The 14,489-nt window shown below is 43.8% G+C and overlaps 1 protein-coding gene and 1 long non-coding RNA gene across 7 annotated transcripts; one reads left to right on the top strand and one right to left on the bottom strand.

Annotated features, from left to right (window-relative positions):
- Window positions 1-2,348: 2,348 nt before the first annotated feature.
- LOC103640677 (uncharacterized) lies at window positions 2,349-6,185 on the top strand. Of its 6 annotated transcripts, none has more exons than XR_559820.4 (6): window positions 2,371-2,486; window positions 2,589-2,613; window positions 2,827-2,891; window positions 4,412-4,636; window positions 4,719-5,345; window positions 5,586-6,185. It is a non-coding gene; the product is annotated as an uncharacterized lncRNA (long non-coding RNA). The 6 variants fall into 6 exon arrangements; XR_559817.4 differs by having other exon boundaries at window positions 2,589-2,640; XR_559814.4 differs by lacking the exon at window positions 2,589-2,613 and having other exon boundaries at window positions 2,349-2,486.
- Window positions 3,141-6,932, bottom strand: LOC100191901 (uncharacterized). The gene is made up of 7 exons (NM_001137325.1): window positions 6,333-6,932; window positions 4,786-5,327; window positions 4,543-4,629; window positions 4,402-4,458; window positions 3,954-4,311; window positions 3,743-3,829; window positions 3,141-3,618 (listed from the first exon to the last, which is right to left on the bottom strand). Exons 1-7 carry the CDS (start codon window positions 6,720-6,722, stop codon window positions 3,538-3,540), a joined length of 1,602 nt encoding a protein of 533 aa, NP_001130797.1. The 5' UTR covers window positions 6,723-6,932; the 3' UTR covers window positions 3,141-3,537.
- Window positions 6,933-14,489: the final 7,557 nt, after the last annotated feature.

The raw sequence follows: 14,489 nt of genomic DNA, 5'->3' as shown, positions 1-14,489 counted from the left end.
ACTGACGATGCTTAGAGCTCAGCTCTGTCTGGGCACAAGTGTGTGGACCTACAATTTTGGTGATCTTAAACTTTCCGGTGTCCTTCTGCCTTCGGGCACATACCCTCCAATTACATTCTGGTACCTCGCACACAACAGTGTAACGGCGCTGTGCATACGAATGTCTCACCTTGAACGGCCTCTTCCGGTTCACAGAATATTCCTGTAGCCATCGTCTCAGTGTAGGCAGATTCTTGAAAAGTAAGTCAACCTTAATCTCAATGCTGTCGGCGTTATCCGGAGCCTCTAGCAGTTCATCGTCACGTCCTTCAGCATACGCACGGGTGGAATGACTTAAACTGCTAAATTCATGTACTGCAGGGTCTCGCTCCGGACACAAACGTCTTATGAGTTCAATTTCTTGCTCGGTCATTTCTTGAACCGGACGTTCATCATCAGAATCTAAGGCCCGTGCAGCCTCATATGGCTCCTCCTCATCCTCAGTCTGAACATCAACACTATTGGATGCCCTGCATATGTTGTCCATATTATATGACACAGGCACATCAATCTGAACATCAGCATTATCGATATGTGGAGATCCTGCATCGGGTCGTAGCAAGAAAAACAACATTAAAAAGTCTAGTCAAACGAAATAACGATGGATACGAACAATGTGTCGAAGACACTTACTAGGATGATCGTGAACTGGATCCTGAGTAAATAGGATCTCTTGGGGGGTACCACCGCATTAGAAGCCCCACAAATCCCATACTCGTGCGGACCCGATTGAGCATCGGGCACAACAACGACTTCTTCATGAAGCTCTACCAAAGGAGCTTCAATACGAGATGCATTTGGCATTTGTGGAGATAACCCGACTGGACCTTCGCAATGACTAACAGGTAACTTTTGAACAACCACATCCAAACATGGTGGAACCATCGTCTTCACAATTCTTAAATATATCACCCAATCATCTTCTGAGGTAATGGAGATCAACCGTCGGACAACTGTTCCATATGTAATATGGGACAACAAACCCTGAATTGATATTCTAGGGTCGTTTATGTCGCAACTAATCTCCTCACAAGCTCGAGCCAAAAGCTAGTCAAAAGTTGATCTTTCAACGAACAACATGGTCACGATCTTCATACCATCAAAAGTAACACTCCCATAAGCATCTATCTCCACCCTTCCTCCATGGTATAGTGTTACTAGGCTGTCCATCTATTTCAAAAATGGATTACTAACTCAATAATGGCTACATACTTAAGCCTACTAACTTACTAAGTAATAAATATATATTAACTAATAACTATACAATAAATATTAAATAAACACATCAAACGAAATTACATAATCTATAAATAATGTACGAAAACTATGTATACCTGAGAACGCGTACGACTCCAGCTAACGGTGGAGAAGGTCAAGTCGGACGAACACCTACGTACAAAAAAACCAATTGTCAGTAAAAAATTTGGCAGCACATCCCCTGTAAAGTGATGTTTATAGAACCTGCGAATAAACGACAACACGATGGTTGCCAACACAGAAAACATGTAATATCAATGCGCTAAACAAAATGGTAACTATATAATCACTAAGAATTTACTAAACACTAACAATATGCTAAGCAAGAAACTAGCTAACTATTTTAATAAACACGAACAAGAGCTAACAATTTACTAAACAATAAAAAAATACCTAACAATAGCTAACAATTTACTAACTAATACCTAACAATAGCTAACAATTTACTAACTAAGTAAATACCTAACAATAGATAGCTAACAATAGATAGCTAACAAGAACTAAGTAAATAGCTAACAATTTAGTAACTAAAAAATAAAAAAAAATACCTAGCGGCAGCCGGTGGCCGGGCCGGGTCGGTGGCGCAGGCGCTCCGGGGCGGTGGCCGGGCCGGGGAGGTGGCGCGGCGGCGAGGGAGCTCGGCGGCGAGCTCGGCGGCGAGCTCCGCGGCGAGCTCTCGGCGAGCAAGGCGGGCGGGGGCTATCGGCGAGCTCGGCGGGCGGCGACCGGGGCACTCTCGCCGAGCGCGGGCGGCGGCGGAGGTAGGTAGGCGCGGCGGCGGGCTAAGGAACGGCGGCAGCGGGCGTCGGTTCCGTGAAACAGAGAACAAACGAAGAGGAAAGTGAGGTCACGGTTAAGTTTCCTAGCTCGGCGCCAAGATCTGTGGCGCCGAGCTAGGTGTGCCACGCGGACTTCCACGTCACGAAGCTCGGCGCCACAGCCTGTGGCGCCGAGCTGTGTTAGCTCGGCGCCACGGCCTATGGCGCCGAGCTAAGGGTCCAAAACTGCATTTAAAATTTTTTTAGGTCTAAACGTGATTTTACTTCTGTTTAAGGGCTAAAATACAAAAAAAAATTCGGCCGAGCAGACCCGTGGCCTCACTCCCCCGCGCGTTAGGGTTCCGCTCTCATCCTTCGTGCCTGCTCACCGCCGCCACTTCCAGCTAGGCCGTCGTCGCCGCGCCCCACCAGGTTCTCGCGTTTTCCCCCTCTCCAAGCTTCCATCCTTCCCTCTTACCTTACTGGCGGGTGTTGTTTCTGTACCCGGTGGTTCATCTCGCCGCGGCCGATTAGCTGTTATTCACGGAATCGTCTTCTGGTACTATTCGTTCCCCCTTCTGACTTGGTATGGATCCTTCCACGTCCGGCTATGTGGCTGCGACATTGATTCCTTTTTGCCTTCGAATCGTGTTTCTTTGATGTATATGTATCAAATGCTATCGGTGTGATCTGTTCGATTCAGTACTTCGAACATTCCTCATCTTGTATTCTTAGTTTCTTACTAATATTTTCCTGTACGTTGTGATTGCAGCTTCGTAACTACACTACCTGTCATCCAGTAGCCCTGTTCGTCGTCGACACTCCAGTTCGATTAAGGTGACGATACAGTTTGCACCTAAATAATTTGTTCCAGTTATTAGCGTAGTGCTCTGTGAATATGGTTGTGTTCTCTGTGTTCCTTTCATGTTTGGTTGCAGAATGTGATACGATACGACGCTAGGTCCCTTATTACTAATTGATGTGATCAATATGTGGTTCAGTCCCACGATCGATCTACCACACTATTTTCATGAACCTGAGTATATACACACACATGTCGAAGTGTAGTAGTGCATGGCCATAACTGCATGAATTTGTTCGCACTTAGCAAATTAGCATATGCCCAAAATTGAGTCAGTTATAGCGCTACAGATATCCCAAATCTCAAGCACTGCCCTGTTGTGAAACATATTAGCATACGCCCAAAATTGAGCCAAAGTCGCACTTAGCCAACATAGGCTCTCTCTCACTTAGCGAAAATTGAGCCAAACTCGCACTTAGCAAATAACACAATGTTTTTTTTTGGTTATCCTACTGCTGCTGACAGTGACAGTGCCTTTCCATTGCTTGGCTCGAGGAGCACACGATCTGGAATGCCGGGCTCACTTTGATGTTGAGGTGATGAATAGTAGAAATATTAGCATAAAATTGTGTCAATCAGCAACCCACAAAGGCCAGGCTTGAAGTTGGTTGAAGGACCGGCTCAAGGATTCCCCCTCGAGGCCTGCATCCTTCTGTTCTCTTCCATGTACCATTTCTTCAGCCTCTCTTGAGCGGCCACCACCTGCAGATAGGGAGAGGGAGGGGGTTCATAATAGTTCAGCACATTAATGCCGTTCTCGGCTAAGACTGTAGTTGTTCAGCCACAGCACAACGCACAACGCACACGCACTGAGCAAGCAGCAAACCTGTTTGTCCCAGTCGGTCTTTACTGTTATGAAGAGAAGCACGATAGTCTGGACCAGCGTTCCGAGCAGCATTCCGATCCAAATGCCCTGTCCATATATATACATGTCCATTTCGACAACTTATTAGAGCCGAGCTGGATGCACTAATAATAAGAGACACACCATGCATGCATGGGACATGTATATATACCAGGCTCTGAGAGCACCTCACCTTCACATGAAGCCCCACCACGTAGCCTAGGACTGCGCCAAGAGGAATGCCGATCAGGTAGTACGACGTGACGTTGACGTACGCGACTACGCCTTGCCAACCGGCACCAACAGCGACACCTGACAGCACGGGCTGGACGCTGTTGAGCAGTATGGAGAAGGCCAGCAGGGGCGAGAGGTCGGCGACGGCTGCGGCCACCGCCTGGCTCTCGGTGAATATGTAGGCGAGGCTCCCGCGGAAGAAGAGGAAGAGCACGAACAGCACGAGCCCGATGGCGAAGGAGGTGACGACCACGTTGTAGATCGCGAACTTGGCCCTCCTCGCGCTCCCAGCTCCCAGCTCGTTCGCCACTCGCACTCTGAAAAAGATAGGTGGTTCGTTGTGTTTTGTTAGGTTGCATGCATGGTTATTAAAAAAAGATAAGAAACTGATGTGGTTGCGTACGTACCCTGTTGCAGCCAGGAAGCCTATGGAGATCATCATCTCCCAACCATTGATGTTAAGGCTGCACATTTAGTAAAGCAGCTAGCAAGTGATGAAAGTGTAGAGTGATCTGTGGACATTATCATTAGGGTTCCTTTAATATTACCATATCGAAAGGGCGTCAAGTGCGATCTCCGCATTCTTCATGTATCCTGTGAGGAGCACCAGTATGGTGTTGTACCACAATTCCAAGCTGAAAGGTACGGCCAAAGGGGGGCACATGTATAATGTTTTAATTATTATTCCATGGGAGGAGTCTTGATGATAAATTCAAAATTCTAGAAAAAAAGACTACGATGCGGATGGATACCATCCACACCCACAGACCACAGTGGCTTGCTTTGCTTACCAGAGCATGACACCAGAAGAGAGCGAGAGCCTGACGATGGCGCCGAGGTCGGCGAAGGCGGCGGACGAGAATCCGGTCCAGGTGAGAGGGCATCCGCCGAAGAAGACGAAGGCGAGCTGGCCGAACACGGGGATCCACATGGCGACGACCATGGAGCCCATGACGCCGGCGAGGCCGAGGCGGAGGTGGACGGCGGCGAGCCAGGACAGGGCGAGGTGGAGGCCGAGGTTGAGCATGGCGAGGTACGTGATGATCATGTTCTTGATCTGCGCCTGCAGGTACATCTGCAGCGGGAAGGCCCAGACGAAGGAGAAGAGCACGGGGATGTACCAGAGCGCCACGGTCCCCGCCACCGCCGAGATGTCCGGGTCCTGCCCCAGCGCCACCAGCAGCGGCTCCGTGAACAGGTACACGGGGAGCTGCACCACGGCGCACGCCGACAGGATGATCCACGACCGCTGCAGGTAGATGCCCAGCATGTGGTACTGCTTCGCCCCGTACGACTGCCCGCACAGCGTCTCCAGCGCGCTCGCCATGCCCAGCTGCATGCAGATGCATATGTATGTAATCCTCCTATATATATGGATTGATTCCAGATGCTAATTACTCCCTCCGTTCTTTTTTATTTGTCGCCTATATTAGTTGAAATCTAGCAATATAGTAGTAATTAACAGAGGGACAAGCACGTGTTTGTGCCGCGGCCAAGAGTTGAAATGTACTAGCAATTAACCTCGATCTGCTGGAGTCTTCTTGCCCGTCACGCTCGCGCATGTTTTTTTTCTTCTGTCATGACTTTGCAGCGCGCCCGGCCGGACGCCGACGACGCGGACTTGTTGGAACAGAGCCGTCGTCGACCAGTCGACGCCTGGGTGCCTGGCCATTTTCTTCGCCGAAGAAGGGAAAAAGAAGCCGCCGCCAAGACCAAGAGGGAAGAAGAGGAAGCAGCAGCCAAGAGAGCAATTGGAACATGACTGTTGGGATCGGCACGAGATGTCGTCGAGGCGGCGGCAAGCTTTATTGATTCCAATGTTTTTTTTTTCTATCTAGCTTGTCCGGCACGAGTTGGTGGCTGACTTTATTCGGGCTCTGAACCGAGAGCACGGATCGATCTTTTGAATCGAATGCTGCTGGCGGGGGCGGGCCGCCTGGAGCTCGACGAACGAAGGGCAAGACGACATCGACTACAAAATGGTCCCCGATCGTGTTGTGCAGCGTGTTGCTCGTGATCACTATACTTGCATGCATCTTTGAATTTGAATCATGCATGCGTGCATGTCCGTATATAGATCCACAACATGGGCTGTACTTTTTTTGAAAAAAATTGTTTCGTCTTTCTCTTTTTTGCGAACGATAATTGTCGGCACGTTTTTTTTTCGTTCGGAGGCCGGTGTTAGAGAGTACACATGTGAACTGTCTGTCCACTTCTCTCTCCGTTAGCTTAATCTTGTGTTCTAACGAGAGAGAGAGTACGTGTGTGTGCGTGTATGGAGGGAGTTATGCGAACAAGAATCAAGAACGAATGGATTGATAGAAAGACACGTACGTACCAGGATGCCGTTGCTGAACCTCATGAGGACGGTGGAGACGAGCGCGTAGGCGGCGAGCTCGGTGGCGCCGATGTGGCCGATGAAGGCCTGGCTGATGACGGTGACGCCGAACGACGCGAAGCGCGTGAAGATGGACGGCCCGGCCACCACCCACAGCTTCTTGTTCTCCTCCCACGCGCGCCGCCGCAGCGGCAGCGACGACCACGACGCGTCCCTGCCCTCCTCATCCGCCGCCGCCTTGCCGTCGTATCCTCCTCCTCCTCCATGGTCCTCCTCGGCCGCCGCCGCCGCCGCCGCAGCCCTCGGCTGCAGCAGAGGCACCTTCGCCTCCTCCGCAGCCTCTCCGCCGCCGCCGCTTGAACCGCCGCCAGTTGTAGCGCTCTTCTCCATGCCGTACGTCGGCCGGCTTGCGCGCGGCGTGTGCGTGTGCGTGTGCGTGCGCGCTCTTGATGGTTGGGGAGGGAGCGAGGACGAGGAGTTCTTTCTCAAGATGAGGGAAGCTAGCTGTGAACGATTGCTTAGCTTATAATTAGCTTATATATAGACAAATGGCGCGGCCGGCACCCGGCATCGTCAGCCGTCAGGCACACGCTGTGTGTGTAGGTAGGCTAGCTGGTAAAGGCGCGCTCGAGCGAGCGAGCGAGGTAGCTGGGGTCCGGTAGGGGCACACCGCACACCGCACACACATCAGACATCACGTGTGCGTTAGCTGCTGACAAGACAAGATTTGCCCCTCCAACCAAATTAATTAGGAGCGTTGTTTCTTTGGAAAAGCGAGCCTGCCTACCTGCCTAGCAGCGCCCTAGCTAGCAGTCAGCAAGGATTTGGAGCTAACTAAAAAAAACTCATCAACTGCGCTAACTAAAACCATTGCATGAGATGGATACAGAGAGAGAGTTTTGCTCTCTTGTGGATTCAAGATCCGTACGTCTGCTGGCTCCGTTGTCTCTGTTCCAACTAGAACGTGCCAAGTCCCGGCTAACTATTATTCGAAGGGTGGTCCGTCCCTCTACGTGGCGGCCGCGACGACTGCTTCCCGGCCGGCCGGAGCTAGCGGCGAAGGCGGTACCACGTAGGCGTACGGCGGGGAATGGTCGTCGACTCGTCGTCGTTCACTGGTTCTGGCGCTGGTGCTGGCAGTGGCACGGCCGCGGGGTCCTGGCCAGCCAGCCATGGACGTTTGGACGTCCAGCTGCGCGCCGCGCAACGAATTAATGACGACGAAGACAGTCGACAGAAGATGCATATGCTCCCCCAATTCTAATAATGACTAGTTGGTGGCAGCGTAGCATGCACGTAGACGGGTTACCAACCGAAAGAAAAACGTCCATCTCTTACTCGAGTACTAGTGCGTTACGCGCGCGGCTGCGCGCGTGTTGTCCTTTTTTTCTTTGACAAGCATGTTTTGTTTAAAATAGCAAGTATCTAAACACACTTGCTAAAATTTGAACAATATTTTTTGGTACTAATAGCAGTAGTAATATAAACTTAGATTACAATACATAGCAAGTTACATTAAAGTAGCATACTTGATTATCCAGCAATAGTGTGTCTGTAAAGTTTACATAGACAGACATAGTTCTAGGAAGACTTCAACAGTAAAGTCATATGTACACAAAAATCTATTGACCAAAAGTGATGAAGCCTTTTTGCATAGACACACACACTTCTAGAAAGGCTCTAACATGAGGTTCATATGTATTTAAAAGTCTCATGACCAAAAGTGATGGAGCCTCTCATATGCTTGCAAAAAAACTAATACCTGTATACAAATGAGAGGAGTATGTTAGTCTAGACTGCATCAAAGAGCTCAATGCAATATTAGGATAATAAAAGAAATAATATTCTTTCAAAGAAGAGAAACAATTACACATAACATGTTTATTTTATATTTCCCTCTAATTACGGCAAGCAGGTACTAAGTCTATTAACACAACAAGCCATGTTCTCTCCATGACTTCAAGTTACAAAAAACTTAATTGAAAATTTAAAGTGCTTCTCGAATAAGGTACATCAAGAGGCTAAGAATCTAACACACTGTTATGACAATATTTAAGGAAAGAGCAGTACACAAGCAGGTTTATTAAGAACACTGGCAACTGCATCTAGGTAATGTTTGAAGAAAAGGTTCAAAGCATTCAAACAAAAATCATGAATGATAGGATAACTTTAAAGAAATAAGTTGTTGGAGTAAGTTTGGTAAGCAAAAGAATTTTAGCATTCCATAGATCAAATTGTGAAGCCAAATTAAAAGTAAGTTTGGTCCAAAGCATTCAAATAGAAATCATGTATTTTGTTTATGTATTTATTTTATATTTTTCTTTTTTCTGTAAAGTATATTTCTTAATAAAACATGAGTATGGAACTATTTCCTTTTTTTGGTGTATTTGTGTTGCACTTATTCATTTTTTCCTAAGCTATTTTTTTGATAAGGAGATTAGAACACACAACGTAGACTATGGGTCCGGCCAGGCAAATTCACAAAATATGCATATAGGTTTCTAGATAAAGCTAGAAGTAGTAGCTCTAAATATTAGTAATACATTATTTTGGGTTATAGTTGTTGATTTGTGGAAACAAATTATCAGGATACTTAAATATGGATTTTTTATCAGACACAATGTAGTTTTGTTTGTTGTAATAGGAAAAAATGGGAAAATGAGGGTGCGAGGTTTGTGTACAAACGATCCTGAATGGTGCCATACCTTGATATATTTCAGGGTGATCTAACTGTCGTCATTCTTGGAACATGTGGAATCTGGCATGACTTTGCTAACATGGGTGTGCTTCATCCTGCATGTAGTGTATTATATTAATATGGAATAAAAGTTGTAGTTGTAAACTTAAAAGACATACTTTGTTTTCATTTTATAACTAATGTCTTTCCATACATACTTTTTTGGTGGCGATGACAATTCATTGTTGGTAAGTTGATCTGTATTGTTGGTAAGTTGATCTATATATCTGTTAACATTCTGTGGTTAAAAGAAAAAGTGCTAGTTAACTTAGATGGTCCAAAGTGAGAGAGCATTTTTTTATACTAACAAATGTACTGGTTAAGCATTGTTCTTGTTACCATCTATTTTTGATAACTTAACATAAGAGAAAATACCTATTTGTGTCTATGTACATAATTCAATATTATAAGTACATGGAAAATACCTCTAAACTGTTGGATGCATCGTAGTACTCTAAGACGCGTCAAACCTGTCAAATATGTTTCATTATGTTACGTATCTACAAGATGGTTCACATAAACTTGAAGACATTATTATGTAAGAAGTTTTGTACCGTGTTTTCCTGTTCAGCTGAAGTGGATAGCTTAGCAAATGATGTTGCTGGAGAATCCTGTGTGGTTGTAGGTTCGAATACGTCGTCTTGTGTCAGTAGCTGTTGTTGGGGGTAGTTCAGCATGGTAGATGGTATTGAGGTTGTTTGTCTTCCATGATTTGTTACCACATATAGGATAGAGAAGACTCTATTTGTCATTGAGAATGACGACATGTTAAGGGTGACTGCAAAGGTAAATTTCAAAGATACAATGGCGGCTAGATTTGGTGGAGAAAACCCTGAGAAGTTCTAGTTGTTGTAACAAGAGTGTCACATGGTTTTCCTACTATTCGTTTGGCTATGGTGTCGAAACAGAAGAACTCAGCTTCGCATGTTCCATCAGTAGCAATGAAGCTGAGTTTATAGCTGCCAATTGAATACGTTAGTGGTATGTAAAAGAATTGTATCAAATGAAATGTATATGTTCAGGGTTACCTGAATTTTATGTCTGTACAGCCACACGATGTACAACGATATCCAGTGGAAATTTGAGGTGAAGACTTCTTGCATTTGGTGCAAGCTGGGAACCACTATTTGCTATCTTGTATGAGTCGTGAAATAGTGACTATGCATTTATAACCTTGTGGCTACATCATATAAGGGAAAAAGTATGTTAAAAATCGAATAATTTCATCTCTTGGTGTATTTATAATATTAAGGTTAGAAGTTGCATGCTTCAGTGCAAACCGTAGACTATGGTAATAAGGAAAACAAAGAACGAGCAACATTGTAACAGTAAGTATTCAGTTGTTATTGAAATTTTAGAGAGTAAACAATGTTTGTTGCGAGGCTATTTTAAAAAGGGACACACAGCTACAATCAATATCTGTAGTGAACCTGTACACATGCAACATACATATAACAACACAATCAATAGTAAAACAGGCATTGTATTTGAATTTTGATAAGCAAAAGTAATGGCACATGATTACAGTGGTAAGAGGATGCAAATTCGGAACATATGTGTATGTTAAATCTAATTAAAGTTGGTATTAGAAATTTTTTCATGCATGCATTAATTGTATGAGTAAACATCAATTTGTGACTGAACATGTAATGAATAAACAAAGTTCCTTGTGAGCCCAATTTAAAAGGGACACATAGCTGCAACTAACATCTGAAACAAAGCTATACATACACAACATAAACAGTAACCTAGAACCACATCTATTAGTCATAAAAGATTTGTGATTGAACAATTGAAGCAATACTTATATTGTTTCTGAATTTTAATAAGCAAATACAGTGCCATATTAATCTAGTGGTATTATTGATAGTTGGTATACTGTAATTTACTACCATGCACCAATTGTAGGCAACATAGTAAGCACTGAATTGTGACTGAACTTTTAAATTGTAAACAAAGCTCTGTACGAGGCTACATAAAAAAGGGATACATCGCTGCAATTAATATATGTAATGAAACCATACATACGCAACATAAACGGTAACCTAAAACTGCATCCAGTAGTCATGAAAAATTTGTGATGGAACAACGCAAGCAATATTAGACATTGTATTGTGTCTGAATTTTTAGTAAGCAAATACAATACCACATGAATCCAGTGGGAAAACAAATTTGGAACATATGTGTATACTAAAGTTTTTTCACAGTTGGTTTAGAATTCAATGGTATGTACTAATTGTAGTTATATATTTGGATAGGAGAAGATAACACCATTAAATTCCACCTGAAAATAGGCTACGAAATCAAAACCATTCTGCTCTGTATAGGCACAGATGGGTAACATAACTATTAAGACGTCAGAACCAGAAGTGGAAGACAGTTTGCTTAGGACTTACTGGTATGCAGTAGTTGTAGGTAGGGAGTGGGGAGAGGAAAGAAAGGAATAAGAAAAAGAAATATATTTCTAACATTAAATATTTTCATCGTGAAAAACATGGTAAAAGGATATTCATACCTGCTTTGCAAGGACCAAATATATTACCACTTTTTATATCATGTAATAACTCTTCTAATTTCATATGAAACACTCTTACAGCGATATCAGGTGCATCCGAAGATTTCTGGCCAGAGTGCTGAAGACCACCTACAATTTTAGGCCACATTGCATTGCATGTAAATGTTATAAAAAAGTCAGGTGGGGCGCAACATCAACTGATTTGTTCTGTCGTGGGGCGCAACATCAACTGATTTGTTCTGCCACGACGAATTTATAATGAGCATAATAATCTATGGGTGATAATATTTTTTTCCCTCTTAGACCCAAGTGATGTATGTATTTAGAGTACGAAGACACTTCTCTTTTTTGTGCTGTTTGGAGTAACACGTTCCATTTTGGATCAGACGCTATAAATTATAACCTGTATTTGAAACATACGGTAGTAACATATACATGTGTTTACTTATATCAGTTATATTGTCACTTTAGCTAATATACATTCCCATATACATAGGGTAGTGTCTAATATATCGAGGATATATACCTCTATAGCTAGTTATTTACCCATATCGCGAATCACATGCAATGTATTACTTATATCAGTTATATTGTCACTTTACCTAATATACATTCTCGTATACATAGGGTAGTGTCTAATATACCGAGGATATGTACCTCCATTGTTAGTTATTTACCCATATGGCGAAACACATGCAATGTATGGACACAATTGAAACGAAAATGAAACCTCAATTGTACACCTGTGCATGATTTGGTAGACAAAATAACATTGATGGACGATGGATTAAAGTGTGTACCAAGTACCTGGCTGATGCAAACACTGAGTCCTAGAGGTATTGCTCCAAGTGCTTCGACCAACAAAACGGAAATGAGGATAACCTAAAACATGTGAAGTACATAAATGTAGTGAAGTAAATGTAATTGTAAAATAATGACGCATTACGTAAGGATAATCTAGAATTATAACCTATATACAGTTTACCCATTTTTTTACAAAATAATAAGGAAAATTAGGCCACTGAAATAAAACCTCAATATACAATTGTGTATTAATTGGTAGACCAAACAACATCGATAGATGACAGGTTAAATGTGTATAGAATTATAACCTATAAACAGTATATCTATTTACAAAATAATTAAAAGGAAAATTAGGCTAACGTAATGATAGTATAGAACTGTAACTTTAGTTAAGAAAATAGTTTTAGTATGTCACAACAAATGGCTGTAAGGGTCTTATAGATTTAGGGTTTAGAGTGAGGAGGAGAAGGGAAAGAGCAGCCACCACCATCGTGTGTACCTAAAAAACCCCAAACTAAGCCAGAAACTAAAAGCTTAAAAGTCATATTATGTGTTATTCCATATTTACACAGTACAGGGATCCGTCGTGTGTACTAAAAAAATCCCAAACCAAGCTGGAAACTTAAAGCTAAAAAAGTCACACTGCGTGTTATTTCATATTTACACAGTATAGAGATGAGCACAGACAAGACAATGCAGCAGAGGATCTTCCCAGTCGATCTCGAGCTGAAGCGAAGCCAAGATCCAGAAACTGCGCGGGACAAATACCAAAGCAAACAACATCGATTCAAGCAGCATCGATTCAAGCAACATCGATTCAAGGAAGGGAACTTTTTTCTGGCCTATTTTTCCATGTGAGAAAATGTTTAGCCGACATGAGAAAATAGGGGACCAAATGGATTGCTCTTGAAGTAAAATACCACGACACACACATTAAGTCAGCAAACCCTCGCTCTTTTGCTCCGTCCCAACGCCACAACACACATCAGCAGTGCCCCAAAAAATCCCAAACCAAATCCTTGTATTTTATGCACCTCAGCTTTCCCCTTCCCTTTTCCGTAGGAAAAAACTCTTCCCCAACTCAACCTGCTTCGAACACTCAACCAAACCTTCGCGTCGTTAGGACTGGGAGTAGAGCAGGGCACAGCGGAGCAGATTAGCCACTTACCTGGACCATTGCAGTGATGACGGCCGGATCCGGAGTCCAAAGCAGCAGCGGCAGCTGTCGCCGGGGTGGGCAGGGATGCTTGAGGAGGAAGGGAGGGATCGTGAGTTGCAGGAGACACGGGATGGTCGGGATGGAGAGAGAGGGTGCAAGGAGAAATGAAGTGTCACCTAGAAGCCTCCAGAGAAGACACACGGGCGCACGAGCCATGGAAACCAACGACTGATGATCGAACGGCTAAAATAATTTGACCGACGTGGATAGGCTATCAGGGCACGTTTCCTTGCTGCTTTAATAATAAAGAAATTTCAAATAAAAAAATTACATATTTGATTTTGTTTTTACCGTCGGAGGACGGGCCTTTTCGTACGAGAAAAGTCGCTCTCTCTAGAACAATATTGAATACCAGTTTTAATTGTCACAACTTTATAGATAACATTAGTACCAGTATAGACGTCAAGAACAGAGAGCTCCAAAAATCTTTAGTACCGGTTTTTATTGCTAAAGTGTCCCACGATAACTTCATATTTTCACATGTCTTTCTCATCTGTTCTGTTCTTTTTCTCGCGCCCTCCTCGGTGAGCCTGTTGAGCCTCCGATCCTGTCACTGGTTTGTGACCTTGCGTTATAAATTTTATGGGTGCTTTGGAAGTGATGGTTGATGCTACGACGAAAGACTCGCTACGTACAACAGATCTTCTGATGATATACAATAGGTTGGACATGGATGTCGCTAAGGTTCAGCAGTAAAGTAATTGTTATCACCATTCTACAAGCTAGTAATAAATTTAGAAGAACTAATGCAACAAATATACTATGGAAGAGTAGCCCCATATCAAGAACGGAAATGTAACACCCACGTGAGATTTCAATGAAGTACAGACTAACATGGTTCATAGTGACTAATAATAAACGGTGCACCATTGTAAACAAAAA

The sequence above is a fragment of the Zea mays genome, chromosome 10 (assembly GCF_902167145.1).
Source record: "Zea mays cultivar B73 chromosome 10, Zm-B73-REFERENCE-NAM-5.0, whole genome shotgun sequence".
Classification (NCBI taxonomy): domain Eukaryota; kingdom Viridiplantae; phylum Streptophyta; class Magnoliopsida; order Poales; family Poaceae; genus Zea; species Zea mays.
This window is presented reverse-complemented; position numbering and strand designations above follow the sequence as displayed.

Excerpts from the sequence above, each read along its gene's own strand:
- LOC100191901 (NM_001137325.1), bottom strand. The coding sequence starts at position 6,722 with ATGGAGAAGAGCGCTACAACTGGCGGCGGTTCAAGCGGCGGCGGCGGA. Across the intron at positions 5,328-6,332 it reads GGTTCAGCAACGGCATCCTG|CTGGGCATGGCGAGCGCGCT; the intron begins GTACGTACGTGT and ends ATCTGCATGCAG. Across the intron at positions 4,312-4,401 it reads GGCTTCCTGGCTGCAACAGG|AGTGCGAGTGGCGAACGAGC; the intron begins GTACGTACGCAA and ends TATCTTTTTCAG.